This window comes from Pelodiscus sinensis, chromosome 26 (assembly GCF_049634645.1).
Source record: "Pelodiscus sinensis isolate JC-2024 chromosome 26, ASM4963464v1, whole genome shotgun sequence".
Taxonomy (NCBI): Eukaryota; Metazoa; Chordata; order Testudines; family Trionychidae; genus Pelodiscus; species Pelodiscus sinensis.
Window position 1 is genome coordinate 158,815 of NC_134736.1, and position 18,057 is coordinate 176,871.

The 18,057-nt window shown below is 45.4% G+C and overlaps 2 protein-coding genes across 3 annotated transcripts in view; both read right to left on the reverse strand.

Annotated features, from left to right (window-relative positions):
- Positions 1 to 11,257, reverse strand: part of HMBS (hydroxymethylbilane synthase) — a 39,814-nt gene extending 28,557 nt beyond the window's left edge. Inside the window, exons 1-3 of one of the 2 annotated variants that reach the window (XM_075909394.1) lie at positions 11,045 to 11,257; positions 9,031 to 9,177; positions 8,701 to 8,836 (exon numbers count right to left, since the gene is read on the reverse strand). In XM_075909394.1, the coding sequence (XP_075765509.1) occupies positions 8,701 to 8,836; positions 9,031 to 9,177; positions 11,045 to 11,197 (436 nt within the window). In that variant the 5' untranslated portion in view covers positions 11,198 to 11,257. Of the gene's footprint in view, positions 1 to 8,700; positions 8,837 to 9,030; positions 9,178 to 9,980 lie in introns of both variants that reach the window. The other variant, XM_075909395.1, reaches the window with a different exon arrangement.
- A 5,477-nt stretch (positions 11,258 to 16,734) lies between these two features.
- VPS11 (VPS11 core subunit of CORVET and HOPS complexes) overlaps positions 16,735 to 18,057 on the reverse strand; it is a 28,273-nt gene continuing 26,950 nt past the window's right edge. Inside the window, exon 16 of the mRNA XM_075909393.1 lies at positions 16,735 to 17,966. Within this exon, the coding sequence (XP_075765508.1) occupies positions 17,802 to 17,966 (165 nt within the window). The 3' untranslated portion in view covers positions 16,735 to 17,801. The remainder of the gene's footprint in view (positions 17,967 to 18,057) is intronic.

Sequence of the window (18,057 nt, forward strand, 5' to 3'; positions counted from 1 at the left end):
CAGTTCTGGCTCCTGCTGCGTCTGGAAGCACAGACCGCGCCCCCAGACCCAGACAGGGGCTGCTGCCACCCCGCACTACTTCCTCTGTATCCGAGGCAGCAGCATGGGGTAACAAGCAGCTGGTCTGAGAGAGGAGCTAGTTTTTAAAACCGTCTCCCGTCGCAGACCAGCTCCCGCCTGGCATGCTACACTGCTACCTCTGATACTGCTGGCCCATCCCCCGGATACTATAGAGCAGTCGACTAACCAATAAGAATTCATGAGGTTACTTGACTATTCAATTAACCGATATTTAACATCCCTACCCAGGAATGCCTCTGGAGCCCTTGTTAAAAACTAGTGTTACATTTCCACAAGTCTATGATTAGCTGCTCTCCAGTCTTCTGATACTGAAGATGCTTTCAACAGTAATTTACATTACAGAATGAACTACAGTTATGAAGTCTGCAAAATTTGATTTCATCCAGAAGTTCTGGATGAATACCATGTGGTCCTGGTGTGTTATTTAATTTTCTAGTTGGTTTTAAAACATTCTCAACTGACATATCAAGGTGGAATAGTGTCAGATTTGTTACCCAGAGGTAAAAGCTCTGATCTAGGTATCTAACCCACATCCTCTGCAGTTAAGACTGCTGCACACAACTCATTTAGCTTTTCTGCAGTAGCCTTATTGTCTTTGAATATTCCTTTAACACCTCTGTTCTCTATTGGCCCTGTTGCCCATTTGGCAAGCTTCCTGCTTTTTATGTACTTTCTTATTGTTGGTATTTGTGGGTATAGCAAGTTGATTTTCGAATTCTTTCTTGGTCTGCATTATTATACTTTTGCACATACCCTACCAGAGCTTATGCTCCTTTCTATTCTCCTCACTAGGATTTAACGTCCAAAATTTTAAGGATGCATTTTTGCCTCTAATAGCCTCAATTATTCTGCTGAACACCGTTATGGCTAAACTTTTGGTCTTATTATATGGTCTGATTTGGGAATACACTTAGTTTGATTTTCTATTTCTGGTGCTTTTAAATAATCCCCACAGTTTTACAAGCATTTCACCTTTGTGACAGTCTCTTCTAATGTCTGTCTAACAAGTGTCCTTATTTTTATGTCATTCCCTGTTTTAAAGTTAAATATTACCAAGTGGCAATTCCAGCATTATGCCAAATTTCATTACATTATGATCATGATTACTAAATGGGTTAACTAGAATTAGTTCCTGGATCAGATCTTGTGCTCCCAATTAAGACTAATCAAGAACTGCCACACTCCTTGTGTGTTCCAGAGCTAGCTGCTCCAAGAAGCATGATGTATGATCTCTCAAAGTTTTATCTCTGTCACATTTGCCCAGTCATCATAAGGATTTGAGGCTCCATTCCCGTCTTCTGCCCAGGGGGCTGGAGCTTGCACAGCTCCACTCCCAATTTCAGTGGAGGCAGGGCACAGTGAGTCTCTAGCTATGGAGGGAGCACTCGGTTAAAAGCAGCGCTCAGCCCCCAGCTAAAACCTCAAACTCCAGTGCACACACCCCAGCGCTGACTCTAGGAACTGAGGATGTAAGGGACTAACTGATTAGATGATTATCAGATAGTCAACACACTAGTCAACTAATCGCTTTTCCCCTTGCTGCTACTATCAGAAAGAGGCAGCAAGGAGGGGGAAAGGGGAGGAGCTATAGGGGAAGAGGGGGGAGATTCATGCTAGGGCTATTGTACATTTCAAAGGCGGAATGCTGCATGGCACTTCCACCTTTGAAATGTAGCATCAGCCGAGTGGGCTCTTGCTACATTTCCAAGCTGAAGCACCCTTATCAACTAACCGAAGAGTCGAAGGAAATCCATCGACTCTTCGATTAGTTGAGTAATCTAATTTTAACATTCCTACTAGGAACAGAATCATGGGGCTGAAGCCCCAAACCCCAGCACTTCCTTCAGGTTTTATACCCTGAGCCTGGTGCTCCCAAGGGTCAGAAGCCTGGACCTTTCTAATTACTGATGAAGAATTTTTAAAATATATGGAATGCAAGGAGATCATAATCACCTTTGCAGAGTAGAACTCAAGGAAGAAACAGGTGCATGTGCAGTAAAGTAGCACCTGCCTGCAACCTATGTGATTGTTTTAAAATAGGGTTGTCAATTAATCGTTAATAGTTAACTCACACCATTAACTAAAAAATAATTGTGATTAAATTATTATTATTAATGACATTCTTAATCAATAGTTAAACAGTATCAATTGAAATGTATTAAATGTTTCTGGGTGTTTGTCCACATTTTCAAATATATTGATTTCAATTACAACACAATACAAATGGTACAGTGCTCATATTACAATATTTTATTACAAATATCGGCATTGAAAAATGATAAAGAAAGTGCAACTTGCAAATGTAGATTGTTAAATAACTGCAGTCAAAGCCAAAACAATGTAAAACTTTAGACCTTTTGAGTCCTCTTAGTCCTACTTCTTAGACACTCGCTAAGACAAACGAGTTTGTTTACATTTATGGGAGATTAGGCTGCCAGTTTATTTACAATGTCATCTGCAAAAGAGAACAGGTACTCCCATGCACCTTTATAGATGATATTGGAAGGTAAATACCCACCAGATATACTAAATATGTATGTGCCCCTTCGTGCCAACATTCCAGTGGACATGCTTCCAGGCTGATTATGCTCCTTAAAAAAAAACACATTAATTAAATTTTGAGTGAGCTCCCTGGTGAAGAATAGAATCATAGAACTGGAAGGGCCCTCGAGAAGTCAGAGTCCAGTTCCCTGTCCTCACAGCAGGACCAAGTTCTGTCTAGATCATCCCAGATAGATGTCTGTCTAAACTGCTCTTACATATCTCCTGTGATGCCGATTCTACAACCCCGTAGGCAGTTTATTCCAGTGTTTAACCACCCTGACAGTCAGGAAGTTTTTCCTAATGTCCAACCTTAAATGTCCCTTGCTGCAATTTAAGCCCATTGCTTCTTGTCCAATCATCAGAGGCCAAGGAGAACAATTTTTCTCCCTCCTCCTTGTGGTACCCTTTTAGATGCTTGAAACCCGCTATCATGACCCCTCTCAGTCTTCACCTTTCCAAACTACACAGACCCAATTCTTTCAGTCTTCCTTCATAAGTCATGTTCTCTAGACCTTTAATCATTTTTGTTGCTTTTCTCTGGACCTTCTCCAATTTTTCCAAATCTTCCTTGAAATGTGGGGCCAAGAACCGGACACAAGACTCCAACTGAGGACTAATCAGCGCAGAGTAGAGCAGAAGAATGAGCTCACAACACTCCTGTTAATGCATCTCAGAATCATGTTTGCTTTTGTTGCAACAGCGTCACACTTGTGGAAGCAGGCTCTTTGCTGGCCAGGCCTCTCGCGCGTATTGCCATCCAAGCAAAAGGTCAACTTCTCCTTGATGAAAACCCTTACACTATGTAACTTAAAGATCAGCGACGAACAGGAACCAAAACCAGACCTAAAAGGTTCATGTAAAGTTCGTGCTGGTTGTGCTGACTGTGCCATGCCCGATAAGGCAGAAAAGGAAAAAACAGGAAACCATCTCACCCCCTTACTCCTGTCACTTAACAGACAGGGTCTGCTAGCCTATCACAAAAAGCGTGCAAAAGCTTTCTCTATAAAACAGCTTCCCCTCCTGTATCAAATTGAGGAATCCCGAATAAACATTGGATGGCGGAATATGAGCCAGGTCCCAGGACTGATCACCCGAGGGCCACCTCCCGCTCACCGAACCAAACAAGTTCCTGTAGAGCGTAACGTATCCCAAACATAACGAATACCAAATATGCTGTTGTTGTTGTAGTTTGTGTGTCTGTTAAATATAAGTATTGTTATCTGAAATTGTTTAGAGGTATTGTTAAGTAGTAGTGTTAAGCGTTTTAGATAAATGATTAGTCTTATAAGTAAGACTGATGTAAATGTAACTGTTGTTAATCTCTGGTCCCTTGTTAACAACTATTGGGATTTAGAAAAACCTCAAGGAATTTTCTTCACTGTATTGCATTTTGCTTATTGGACATTCTAATACTTATTTGGTGCCTACATATGTAAGAAATTGATAAAATAATAATTTATACGTAGAAGCCCTTTAATAAAAGATATTTAGTAATAGTTTGCCTGTTTCTGCGCCTCCCTGGGACTAGCCGCATTTCTGAACCTTTTACTTTAAACCACAACACTGTTGACTCATATTTAGCTTGTGGTCCACTATAACCCCTAGATTCCTTTTTGCCGTACTCCATCCTAGACAGTCGCTTCCCATTCTGTATGTGTGTGACTGATTGTTCCTTCCTAAGTGAGCACTTTGCATTTGTCCTTATTAAACTTCATCCTATTTATCTCAGACCATTTCTCCAGTTTGTCCAGATCATTTTGAATTATGACCCTATCCTCCAAAGCAGATGCAACCCCTCCCAGCTTCACTGTATCTGCAAATTTAATAACAGTACTCTCTATGCCAGTATCTAAATCGTTGATGAAGATATTGAACAGAACTGGTCCCAAAACAGACCCTGGCAGAACCCAACTTGTTATGCCCTTTCAGCATGATTGTGAACCTTTAATAACTACTCTCTGTGAATGGTAGTCCAGCCAGTTATGCACTCACCTTATAGCAGCCCTATCTAGGCTGGATTTCCCTAGTTAATGGATAAGGTCATGCAAGACCATGTCAATGCCTTACTAAAATCTAGGAATACCATGTCCACCACTTCTCCCTTATCCACAAGGCTTGATACCCTATCAGATTTGTTTGACAGGATTTGTGCTTTACAAATACATGCTGGCTGTTACCCATCACAGTATCTTACAGAGGTTTGCAAACATCGTAATTAATTAATGGATTCCTCCATTATTTTCCCTGGCACAGAAGTTAAACTGACTGGTCTGTAGTTTCCTAGGTTGTTGTTATTTTCCTTTTCATGGATGTGTACTATACTTGCCTTTTTCCAGTCTTCTGGAATCTCTCCTGACTTTCATGTTTTTTCAAAGACGATAGCTAAAGGCTCAGTTACCTCCTCTATCAGCTCCCCAAGTATTCTAAGATGCATTTCATCAGGCCCTGGTGACATGCAGACATCTAACTTTTCTAAGTTATTTTTAACTTGTTCTTTTATCTTAACTTCTAAATCTACCCATTTCCACTAGTATTCTCTATGTTAGGCATCCCATCACAATCCATCATCTTAATGAAAACCGAAACAAAGAAATCATTAAGCACCTCTGTCAATTCCAAGTTTCCCGTTATTGTTCAATAAAGAGGGAGAAACAATGGGCTTACCCTGTCCTTGGACTTCCTCTTGCTCCTAATATACTTGTAGAACATCATCTTGTTACCCTTTATGCCCCTAGCTAAATTTAGCTTGTTTTCTGCCTTTGCCTTTCTAATCTTGCTCCTGCATATCTCTGTTGTTTGCTTATATTAATCTTTTGTAATTTGACCTTGTTTCCAATTTTTAATACAACTCCTTTTTGATTTTTAGATCATATACGACTGGGGAGGGCAATAATTTTGGAAGGGAAGCCACTTTACAAATTTCAAAAGTGGTCGTGGGCCGACTCAGAAGGGGCAGGGTTGAGAACTACTCTGCTGGGTATGGTGACCTTATTTTCTGAACCAGCTGCTGCTAGTAAGAACAGTTTGATTTAAATTATTAAACATGCTTAATCTTTTTCATGTTTATTTAAAATGAAGTTTGATAAACTAAGTAAAATATTATGTCCAACACGAAAGGTTTCAATGTTTTCTTTATTTATGGCAGGGGTGGGGAATCCTTTTAGGATCGGGGTCATTGACCCACAAAACAATCAGTTGGGGGCCACAAAGTGGGAAGCAAAAAAAACTCCTCCAAAACCCTCCAACGCTCACTAATGTGGCCCCAACTGAGACACCTCACTCCTCTTGGGCCCCAGCCTCACGGGGTGAGGGGAAAAGAAGGGGAGAAACTGAGGTTCAGGGCTTCCCATAGACTAGATTTACTTTTCTGGGGTTCTAGAGTTAGTGGATTTTATGAACCTTCTCAGGCTCTGGGGTAGGGACAAAAATGAGGGGTAAAGTGCACGAGACAGAGCTGCCAGGAAGTAGGATAAGGATGAGGTGCAGGATCTGGGAAAAAGCTGCGGTGCAGAAGCAGGCTGGGAGTAGGGTATCTGACGAAGTGGAGGAAGCAGGAACAAGGGAGGGAGCAGTATGTGGTCAGGAGAGAGGGTGCAAGAACAAGGGAGGGTGCCGGGTCTTGGCCAGGGGCGGGGGGAGGGGAAAGAGTGACGGGATTGGGGTGAGGGAGGTCTGGGAATGAGAGAGAACCTTACTTTGCTTCGTGCCCCCTTGCAGCAACAGCTGCAGCCACACAGTCCCAGCCGCCCTGGAGAGAGGCCCCACTGCCATGGCCACGCAGTCCTGGAGGCTGGAGACACTGCTGCATCAGCCACACAGTCCAGGGGCTGGCCCCGAGGCAACCCGGAGGCTGTAGACACCACTGCTGGGGTCATATGGCCTGGGGCCAGCCCCAGAGGCCGGAGGCACCACAGGCCATCCCAGAGGTGCCCCGGCCACAGGCTGCCCTAGAGCCATGTGTCCCCAGGCCGCTTCAGAAGCCAGAGACATGCAGCCTGGGGCTGGTCTCAGAGATGCCATTACCACACCACTGCAGCCCAAGACCGACCCGGAGGTGCGTTACCACAGCTCGGGCCGGCCCCAGAGGTGCCGCTACTGCGCCCAGCCCTGGAGGCACCACTACTGTGCCCAGGAGGTCTGGCGCCAGCCCCAGAAGCGTGCTACCACAGTGTACTACCGCAGAAGCGACATTATACCACACCCATGCGTCCCGGGGCCGGCCCCGGAGGTGCCTTGGCAGCAGTGCCTCCAGCTTTCTCCACCAGCCCCGGCTGTCTGGCCAAGGTAGTGGCGCCTCCTGGACTGGCCCTGTTGAGGAGCCTCAGCCCCAGCCCTGCCTCCTCTCCAGAGGCTCCTGGATAAAGGAGGGGTGGGGATGAGCTCTTTCCCTTGGGGCACACGCTAGATGGGGGGACAGGATCAAAGCCCAAGGTGGGTCAGATCCAGCTCGCTGAGAGGCTTTTGCCCACCCTGATGTAAGACCTCCCAGTTGATCTAACATGGTATCCTGCCATACTTCCTATCTTTCTTACCTCGTGGAATAGTTTGGTTTTGAGCCCTTAATAATGTCCCTTTAAAAAACTGCCAACTCTCTTCATAGTATGTCTCCTAATCCATTTTACCCACATTCTGCCATAACTTTCATGTTATAGCAGTCTGACATAATGGTTGGCTCATATCTGTTTTAAGAACACTTTCACTGCAGATTTTACAAAATGCAAAGAGGGTACCAATATGAGAATTCTGAAGATAGCTACAGCATTCGACCCAAGCTTTAAAGAATCTGAAGTGCTTTCCAGAACCAGAAAGGAACAAACTGTGAAGCATGCTTTCAGAAATTTTAAAAGAGCAAAATTCCTATGTGGAAACTCCAGAACCCAAACCACCAAAAAGAAAGCCAACGTTCCGCTGGTGGGATCTGAATCAGAGGATCAAAGTTAACATGCGTCCGTCTGCACTATTCTGATTCATTATCTAGCAGAACCCATCATCAGCACGAATGCATGTCCTCTGGAATGGTGGATGAACCATGAAGAGACGTGTATTTTTGCAAACCTAGATGTGATATCTTGCAATGTTGGCTAAAACAGTACCATGAGAACGCTTGTTCTCACTTTCAGGTGACACTGTAAACACAAATTTTTATTTTTCAATTTATTTTTACCATCTTCAACTTTCATGATAAACAGATTGCACTACAGTGCTTGTATGAGGTAAATGAAAAATACTATTTCTTTTACTTTTTACAGCACAAATATTTATTAATCAAAATAAATTGAGCACTATATCCTTCGTTGTGATTGAAATCAATATATATGAAATTAAACATACATCAAAAATATTTAAATAAATTATATTCTATTATTTAACTGTGTGCTTAACCACATTTTTAAATGACTTCATAGATTTATTTTGAATATATGTATTTTTGTAGGTGTATTTAAATTATTTTTTTAAATGGAAAACATGAAGTTCAGCTTTAGGCAGCGAGGCCCTGAAGATGCTCTGCCTAGAGGTGTGAAAGGTATATATACGGCCCCGCATGAAATTTCTATCCATGGTATAGGTTTTTTTCATTTCCAATTGGAACCTTATTGGACTAAAGTTTCCTTAACATACTGTGCCACTCCCCCTCCAATGGGACCATCTTTATCTTTCCTATTTTTTTTACAGCCTGGTAATACCATATTGCAAAACGCATTCTCCACTAGAATAAAAGCTCAAGTTTGGGGGCATAACTTACTCAAATATCCTTTAAAAAAAAAAAAAAAGAGGAATATATAACCCCCCACTAATTTGAAGAAAAAGTTGTAATATAGCTAAAGGGATATGTACCTAACTTGTAAACATCTCTTTGCACATAAATTATAGTAAAACTCAAAATTTGCCAAACTTTAGTCAGAAATTATTGGTCTTCTCAAGTAGCATCAGGTACACTCTCTTTAGGAAGAAAATCATGGTTGTGAAAATGTCAAACTAATCTATCCTGCCGTCAGTAGGACCAACCCATTTTCACTCCATTATAGTATCTTTTGTTTCTCTGGCACCTTCAGGAGGTGTTTGTTTTTCACTTACCAATAGCCATGAAGTTAAGATTCTCATGGACAGCTAGGCAAGACACAACTGTTGGTTTGTTACCCGGTATTGCAGGGAAAATCCTTGTGCAAAGAGGATTCCCACCATCTCGTTTCTCTAAGTTCCAGACTTTAACCTGGAAACAAAAGAGAAAGAACATGAGCAGAACTTGGTCTTCAGGTATATTGGGGCCAAAACCTAGTCCCTTTTAAGACCACAAGGCTAGAATTTAGCATACTGTTTTTAGAACAAAGACATTCCCAAACTAATCCCAATACACTGCTCTTCTTAGACAAGATGGGCTCAAGTCCTCTTCGCCATTTGACTTACCAGCGGGTTAGTGCCTTCTTCATCCTCACCAACAGAAGCCAAGATGCTGTGCTGCTTCAGCTGGTACAGGTGAGTAACTCTCAGCTTGTAAGCCTGGAAACTGATAAGCTGAAGGGAACGCGACAAGAACCAAACGTGACCTTCCAAATGTAGATGATAGTCAAGGTACTCAGGGAAAAAAATGAAGCCACACACATCACAACCAAACTCTTTTTAAGCTACTCATATTTTGGACTGCTGGCCAAATATTCTGATGTTAGCTATCGTTCCAGACACTGAGGTGATCACAGACCAACAAAATAGTGAACGTTTTAGAGTACAAATGACTGAGACTTGGAAGAAGAGGGCATTTTTCATTCGTCAAAGGACAACTGAAAAACAAAGCAACAGCTCTGTGCACACCTAACAGATATCTATTAGTTTAGGGCCTGCTGCAAAGGAATAAACACTTTTGACTCCGATAAGAACCCCACAGGCATCTTTCAGAGCCCACCTGTACTGAATTCATAGTGTAGTTCAAGCTCAAGCTGTACACCTTGTTTCAAGTACACAGATGACATTTTTGTCCACTGTAATCTTTCCATGGATGTCACTGGTTAACTGGCCACCTGGCCAGGCTGGAGAAGCCCCCAGCCTGACATGGGAAGAAGGCTGTTCCAGCCAGGCTGGGCCTGCCAATGTGGTGATAGGGGATACTCCAGGGTGGCCAGAGCAGTCCCTCACCTGTGGGATCCTGTTTAAGTGTTTAATCAGTTATCTGATTAAATGGGATTTTACATCCCTAACTCTTTCTAGTCCTTATACCTACAGCAATTCTCAGCTACACAGCACACATTTACAAGCATCTTCATAAGCATCATGCAAAAAAGAAAAAGGACTGGACTTCCTAAAGCCAAGAGACCACATACTAGGTCAACAAACCATATCTTGTGGTTTCAGGGAATGTTTACCAATTCCATACTGGGTCACACCAAAGGTCCATCTAGCCCAGTATCCAGTCTTCCAATAGTAGCCAATGCCAAGTGCCCCCAAGGGAATGTACAGAACAGGTAATCATCAAGTGATCCTTCTTCGTCACCCACTGTCAGCCTCTGACAAATACAGACTACGGAAACCAATCTTCCATCCTGGCTAATAGAGGACATTTAGGAGTAAATTAGAGCTAAATAATGGCACAGAAGACTGAGAGATAGGACTGGTGGCTGTAAACAAACTTTATGGGACCACGGGAAACTTGGCCACCCCCATGAAAAATGGAAATCTGGCTAATTAAAATAATTCTGGGTGACAGAAGTTTCTAGGCCAGAGAGTTTTAGACTAGAGGTTCAACCTGTAGTTCTTTTTTGAAACCTGTTAAAATCCCGGCCTTCACAACATCCTCTGGCAAGGAGTTCAACACGCTGTGTGCTGCAGGAAATACTTTTTGTTTTAAACCTTCTACCTATTTATTTCATTTGGTAACTCCTAGTTTTTGTTATGGGAACAAGTAAATAACTTTTCCTTATTCACTTTCTCCACACCAGTGATGATTTTATAGATCTCTGTCATATCCCGCTCCCTTAAGTCTCTTCTTTTCTAACCTGAAAAGTTCCAGTCTAATTTCTCTTCATATGGCACCCATTCCAAACTCCTGACGATTTTTTTCCCAGTTAACTACGCTTTTTAGAAAAGCATGTTCTGACATGTGTGGGCTCCGTGCATCTCTCTCACTTCCCTTTTCTTTCCTGCTCAGGTCAGGCAAAGCACAGGTGATGGGAACACCAGGGTCTCCCCCTCCAGCCAGCACTGTGCCTCAGCCCCATCTGCAGCACCCGCCTCTAACAGGAGGGAGGTCGCTCAGCCAGCCCCGAGCCCGCGGGCTGAGACTGAGGGCAGGGGAGGGATTTGGGGCCCGTGGCGGCGAGGCGAAGCGACACGCGTGGCCTTAGCTTGAGCCAGGCTCGGGAGAATCCCCCCGCCCCGGGACAGGCCGGGCTCAGGGCTTCAGCCCCCGCCCACGCGGCGCCGCAAGGATATCCCCGAGCACCAGGCTGCCCCGGCCCGCGTCGCACACGGCGATGCCCGGCGGTAGGGCGAAGGGCTTCCCGGCCCCCTCCGGCCCGCCCGGCTCCGTCACCGGCTCCCGCTCGAAGAACACGAAGCGGCGCCACTGCAGGCAGGCGGCCATCTCGGCGGGCGGGCCGGGCTTGGCAGAGATCAGCTGACCGCTCTCCCCGAGCACGTGACTAGTGGCTGCCGAGCGCGAGCGCTGCTGGAAGGTCGGCGCACGCAGCCGGTGCCTGCCACGTGCTCCGCCGCCTGGGAGCCACTGACAATCTTGCCCAGCCGGAGAGGGGCGGGGTCGCGGCTTGTGCACGGGGCCGACCAGCTCCAGGGCACAGGGGCGGGATCGCTGGTTTGTACAGAGCTGCTGCCTGGAGCCACGTGCTACGTAAGGAGCAGTTAGGGCACTGAGCAGGCGCAGTAGCTCAGTGTCTGCTGCTTGCATTGAGCAGAGGGGGCGGAAACTCACTGGCCTAGGGAATCAAGCCAGTTAGGCTGAGGCAGAAGAGGTGACGGAGAAGAAAGATCGGGGGGGGGGGGATGCTGCTGACCCCTGCACAGGGGTTTTGCCTCCCCCAGAAAGAGGCAACAGGGGGTAACAGTTACCCCAGTGGGATGAGCCACATGTTCAAAGACAAAGGTCCTTAGAAAGGTTTCATTGATGGCAGCTGAACAACTGGGTTGCACCCGCACAAGCTCCTCTTCATGGTTTCTTAGACTTTAAGGTGCTGCAGAACTATTTAAGTTTTTCCTTATAATGGTTCCAAATTATAACAAATTGGGAGGGGTTTACAACTGATTTTGACCGTAAGTTAAATATAAGACAACAGTGTAAAACGTCTCCAAAAAAAGCAAATATCAACATTGCTAGCAAAATACAAGAAGTAATTCTTCTACTCTACTCCACGCTCTGTTTGTCAGAAGCTTAGGATGAATGGCACGAGACAAATCGCTTGAAAGTAGGAATAAGAGATCCTCCAGAAAAGGGCTTTATTCCGGAGGATCGTGCCAGTCTAGACGCTTTTTTCCGGCTTTTCCCCAAGCCGGAATAAAAGCGGCAGACATGTTTATTTAAATTCGCGGGGATATTTAAATCCCCCACGGATTTCCCTACTCTGAGTTACCTGCTTTGCATGACTATTCCATTTTATGGGGCCAGTGTAGACGTAGCCCAGTAGATCGGTGCCCCCTCAGAGGGAACATTATTAGATATTCCCTGGGACTGGCTCACGGCTGATACAGCAACTTTGCTTTTTTGTGTTACCTCACATGCTGCTTCCAACCCATGGCAGGGGTGCATGCAGCCCTCCCATCCTGATGCTGACCAGAACCGTTTCAAATGCCTTAAACCACGGATTCCCAGAGATAGTTTGATGGACCCTGTCACAGCTAGGAGAAAGCAGACAAGAGAACAAGAACAAAGAAAAAATACATCACTTACTTAGGTTCAACCTAAAATCACTTGAGTTCTCCAACTCTAGAATCGTTTAAGCTGGCTCCTCCCAGCACCAGCTCCTGCTGCTGCTTCTCTCTCTCACCCCCCTTGTTGCCACTGATAGAAGCAGTAGGGGGAAGCAACAAAAACAAAGGACTATCAGACAAACTTATGCTTATCGGATAGTCGACTAGTTGTTTACATCCCTAGTAAAAGCCAGCATGAATTTGTAAAGAACAAATCATGTCAAACCAATCTGATAGCTTTCTTTAATAAGTCTTCTGGATAAGTGAGAAGCTGTGGAAGTACACAGTAAAAGCCCCAGGAAAATGTTAATTTCATTTCCTGTGTGGCCAGTGTGATGAGCAGACAGTACAGCTCAGCAGCTCCTCTGACCATGAATGCTCACAGTTCCAAACAAGCACCAGCATGGAGCATGTAGGAGATTCTGGATCTCATAGCTGTGGAGAGGAGAGGAATCTGTTCAGGTAGAACTGAGGCAGGCATACCAGAAGACAATGGAGGCAAATGGATAGTGTAGGTCATAGAAGCATCATGTTTGCAGCGATAAGTGGCTGTGTGGTATCCTAAGGAGAGAGCTGACCAGTTTCTCAAGCCAATCCTTGGATTCCCCCCCACCCCCCGACACTCCTCTGGCAGCTTCAGGCAGCAGCATGGAGGACAATGTGGATGAAGAGGAGAAGAATGGTCAGAAGGTGAGCAGGACACTGGATCTCACTGACAGCACGGACTTTTTTATAACTTTGGAGACAATCCCTTCCTCCCAGCACATATCACTGCTGGGCCCTGATGTCAGGGAGGGGCATTTCTGGTGAGTTCACATTTTTCATCATGCTACAACTGGGTTAAGGCAATTGGGTGTTATCTGTGGTGGCCACTCTACCTTCACAGCAGGGGCTTCCCAGAACAGCTTGTCAACATGTTTGAAGACTGAGTGGGAGTCCTCCCTACACATCTCCATAAAGCTCTCCTAGAGGAACTCTTTGATCCTTCTCACAAGGTCTCAAGGGAGGCCTGCCTTATTCCGTCCTCCACAGGAGGACACCTTCCCATGAAAAGCCAGCAGTAAGTGATCTGGCATCATTGCAGCACAAAGCATCACCGCATAAGGCCTGGGTTTCTGGCCATTCTGTCAGCATCTTTATCACTCTGTGAGATTCAGAGAAGACTGATATGGCAACCTGGATGAAGGAGGGGAAACTATTAACTGATTCCTTAGCAATAAACCTCCATTTGCTCATCCCAGTGAAGCATGGCTTGAGACCCTGCCATGCAATCATGCCCAGTCCCACCTCCCACAGGGAGGCTTGGTGTATGCTTGAGCCTCAGCCCTTCCATCATGCCTGCACCCCCTCCTGCTCTGAAAGGGAATGCTGCACTCTCCTAGCAAATGGGGGGTGCCGAACACTGGGTCACCATGTGAGCCCCTGCCCTGTCTCACCGCCATGCCCAGACCACCTCTCTCCCACAAGCTTGAACCTTGGCCTGTCCTGTACTATGCTTGTGACCAAACCTACTCATCTCCTCCCCTAAGATTTCTGAAGTGTACCTACTGCATAGTGGGAGCTTAAACCCATATCTGTGGCCTTGTACATAACACATTCCTATTGTCTTAGAACAGACCTTCCTTTATGCTAAGAGATTAGGTTTTACACTCAACAATTTATCTTCTGTAAAATCTACCCTTTGGTTAGCCCTGGTCCGCCCAGCTTCTGGAGAGGCAAGCTTCACTGCCACAGCAAAGCCACCTCACTAGGAGCCAGCTGAGTATAACCAATAAGCATCACTATATTGATTAAATGGTTAATCTGTTATACTCTTAACATCCCTATACTGCAGAGCCCGCAACACGTGTCACTGCTACGATTTTTAGCGCTTACAGAGTTACCTTTTTAAACATATTTTTACATCCCTTATCTCTACCTTGCTGAGTTAGGCTGTATGTGACTTTGCTAAATGTATTAATGTAACTATTATAAATACAGAGAGATTCCTGAAGTCTGAGTTACAACCCCACATATTAAGCCTCTCAGCTCAATAGTATTTTAATACTGGGCCTGATCTTGAGAAGAACCAGTCAAACCACAGAGCGATAACTATAAATTCTCAAGTGATGTTGTCATAATCATGAGGGCTGGCCAGCAGCCTGGGGCCTCAGCGGTTAACCTAGCCAGGTATCTGGTTAGCCAACGGTAAGGTAGGTAGGGATTTCAAACTGGGACAAAGGAATTTTTAACTTTTCCGTCTTTTGTCTGAGAGTGCGGTTTTCTTCCACGTAACAGGGAGATGGGAGGTTGTCTCTCTCTCTCTCTCCAAGCAGTCTTTTTACAATATGTAAGTAGAGTAAAGTTAGTTAACCGTCAGGCTTTGTTGTTTTCCTGGTTTGGGAAATGTCGTCTGTGCTGTTAAAAGTGGGTTTTTCCTCTCTTTTGTAACTAAGACCTGAGCCCAGGGCTAGAGCATCTAAATTAATTGGTGGCTCTTTTCCATATAGTCCAGGGATGGCCAACCTATTCCAGATGAAGAGCCACAATAGCAGTGGAGACAGCGTGAAGAGCCGGGGCAAAGCTGTTGATGAAAAAAACCAGCGCTGCGCTGCGGGAAAATAGGTGATGGTAGATCCAACTCAGGACACCTTTTTTTGGTTAACTTTTCCCCGGGTCTTCGCGGCCCTGCCCTTTTTTTGGGGGGCTCAACAACTTTGCCCAGCTCCTCACGCTGTCTCCACTGCTACTGTGGCTCACAAAAAAGCACTGGGAACGGGTGAGTGGTGCAAGCTCTGGGAGGGAATTTGGGTGCAGGAGAAAGTAGAGAAGAGGGGGCTCCAGGCTGGAGATTGTTGGGGTGCTGAGCAAGCCGCAGGCTTGTGGCTGTGAGGGTGCAGGAGTTTGGGCTGGGGTGCATGAGGGGTTCAGGGCAGGGAGTATGATGGGCTTAAGACACAGATTTTCAGTGTGTGGAATTTGAGTCAGGGGTCACTAACCCACAGAAAAATCAGTTGGGGGCTACACAAGTGAGATGCAAAAAAAACCCAACCACTCCAAACCCCCCAAGCCTCACTAATGTGGCCCGAACTGTCCTGGTGGGAGCCGGGGACAGAGTGCTGGGGCAAGGTACTCATGGGGGGGTCTGGCCAGAAGGAGGGGACAGAGACAGCTGGGGTCTCAGGAAGTGCGCTGGCTCCTCTTCTCCTCTTTTCCCCCAGGCACCCCCCCGCCCAAACCCAATCCTCCTTCCTTTCCCCAGAGCCACACACGCACCGTCTAACCCAATCTTCCTCCCCTTCCCCCGAGCCAGGCACTGGCCACCCTCTATAGCTATACTAATCCTTCCCTCCTCCCCCCAGCTCTAACCTAATTCTTGGGATCTGGAGGCACCACTGCAGCTACAGCTACACATCTACCTCCAGGTGCTGGGTCACGTGCGCTGAGCACCCAGCACGCTGAATGGCTGGAACTCTGTGCGCACCTCCCATCCTCCTCCCCAGAGCCAAACACCTCCCCTCCCCGCTCTAACCCAACCCCACTCCCCCACTAACCTAATGCCCTGGTCCTGGAGTCACCACTAGCAGCGCTGCCGCACCTGGAACCGCTGCCTGCGCTCAACAGCCGGCTGCTAGCACATGCAGGCTAGGACACTGTGCAAGACCTGGCCTGCACGTGCAGGATGTGACATAGTAAGCTGGGGGCTGTGAGCAGAACTGCACAGGCTGTGAGGACGCATGTGGCTCAGAGGCCTGGCCATGAGAGCAGCTGACCAGAGCAGTTTTTGGTTCTGTCCCAGTTCCTTCAAGGGCCACAATTTTTTTCTTCGTGAGCCATGGGTTGGCCACCCCGATCTAGTCACTATTCTGGCAACTATGGTTTTGTTTGATAATAATTTTTTTTTAATTAACCTGTTATTGGTTCATTTCTGTGTCCTGGAAAATCTGTCTGTATCTGCATGCCTCTGACTAGGGGACACCTACCACAGACTGTAGCTTGTATTTTCTCTTTCAAGCTCTTTGGGGAAAAGAGCTTGAGGTACCCCCTGAGGTTTTAGGGAGGGGGTTTTCCAAGGGATCTCTTCCCTGGTATTCTTAAAAATACTTGTGTAGTTGCAGCAGTTTTTATTCTTCAAAATCCGGTGCTACAGAAATAGAGGGCAATTTTCTGACAATTGCTAATGTGCTGTCAGTCCCTGGATTTGCCTTTACAACACAGAGAGGGTTTGGAAGTTATTTTATATGTACAGAAGACTAATATACAGTATACAAAACATTAGTTTACAATTCTATGAAAAACCCTACAATTAACTTATTATGAAGTATATATTTTTTTAGATACATAACTTGTAGAGGGGCCCCTCTAGGGCAGATTATATCCCTAAATCAGTTTGAGCACATTAAAAATAGCCCATATTCACACTTCTGAGCTACAAAACATGCATAAATTCAAAGTATGTACATAACTTTTCTTGTAGCAAGCAATCCAAATCTTTAAATGGAAAGACAGTTACGGCACAACTGAATTTGTGAGAGGTCACTTAATAAAGGTGAAACATGACTCGAGCAGCTGCCAGGAGAAATTCTGAACTCACATTTGAGTTGATTTTTTTTTTTTAATCTAAATGCCTTTTAGGCCATTTTTCATTTCATGAAATAGCCTCAAAGCAAACAAATTAAGCAATTCAAACCTGTAACACCATCTGGGCCCAAACTCTGATTTTCTACTAGCAACCAGACTTTCTCTCTCATCTACATGCAACTAAATTAAAAAACAAACCAACAAAAAACCCAACAAGCTCACCATACAGCGCTAGACAAGGAACCCAATTATTTTCATGCCCACTTGTTCTGACAGTCCAGCTAGTGCAATATAATTAGTTGCAACACTGTCTGACCCAGCCCACAGGACAATCATATTCTGGACAGTGGAAATCTGCTGCAAAATTAGGCTCTGTGATGTGCCAAAATAACACCAGAGATTGCACTGCAGGCAGACTGGTGTGCCCAGGGCTTAAGGCACTGTGAGGCTGGCAGAGGGGTACTGTGCACCCTGATCGAGACGCAAACCCTCTTAGAAAGTGCACAATTCTTTGCATTATATGTATTCCAACATGGTAGTTTTATAGCTGCTTAAGCTCCCACCCTCTTTTTTGATCCTCTCCAGTCAAGTTCTATCCCAAGTCATTCGAGTGATTAAAAGAAATCAAGAAGCAACTAATTTACAGAGTACTCAAGATAAGTCCAGTGCAAGATCCATGAGGGAGGTGTTCCAGGGCAGGCATAGCTCTAGGTGCTCCGTTTCGTGTGTATGAGGAGTTCCCTCTGCAGGCCAGCATCAATAGTTGTGGCTGATTTGCCAGGGGGCAGATCTGTGATGAGAGTGAGCTTGTTGAAAACCCCACGACCAAAGTAATCAGCAACAACAGAGAAGCCATCATTCGAACACTTGAGCTATCAAAGACAAAAAGAAGCTTCATTAGAAGAGCATAGGGTCCTGCCCCAAAAGCACTCAAGCGCCATCTGCTGCAATATCAGCCATACG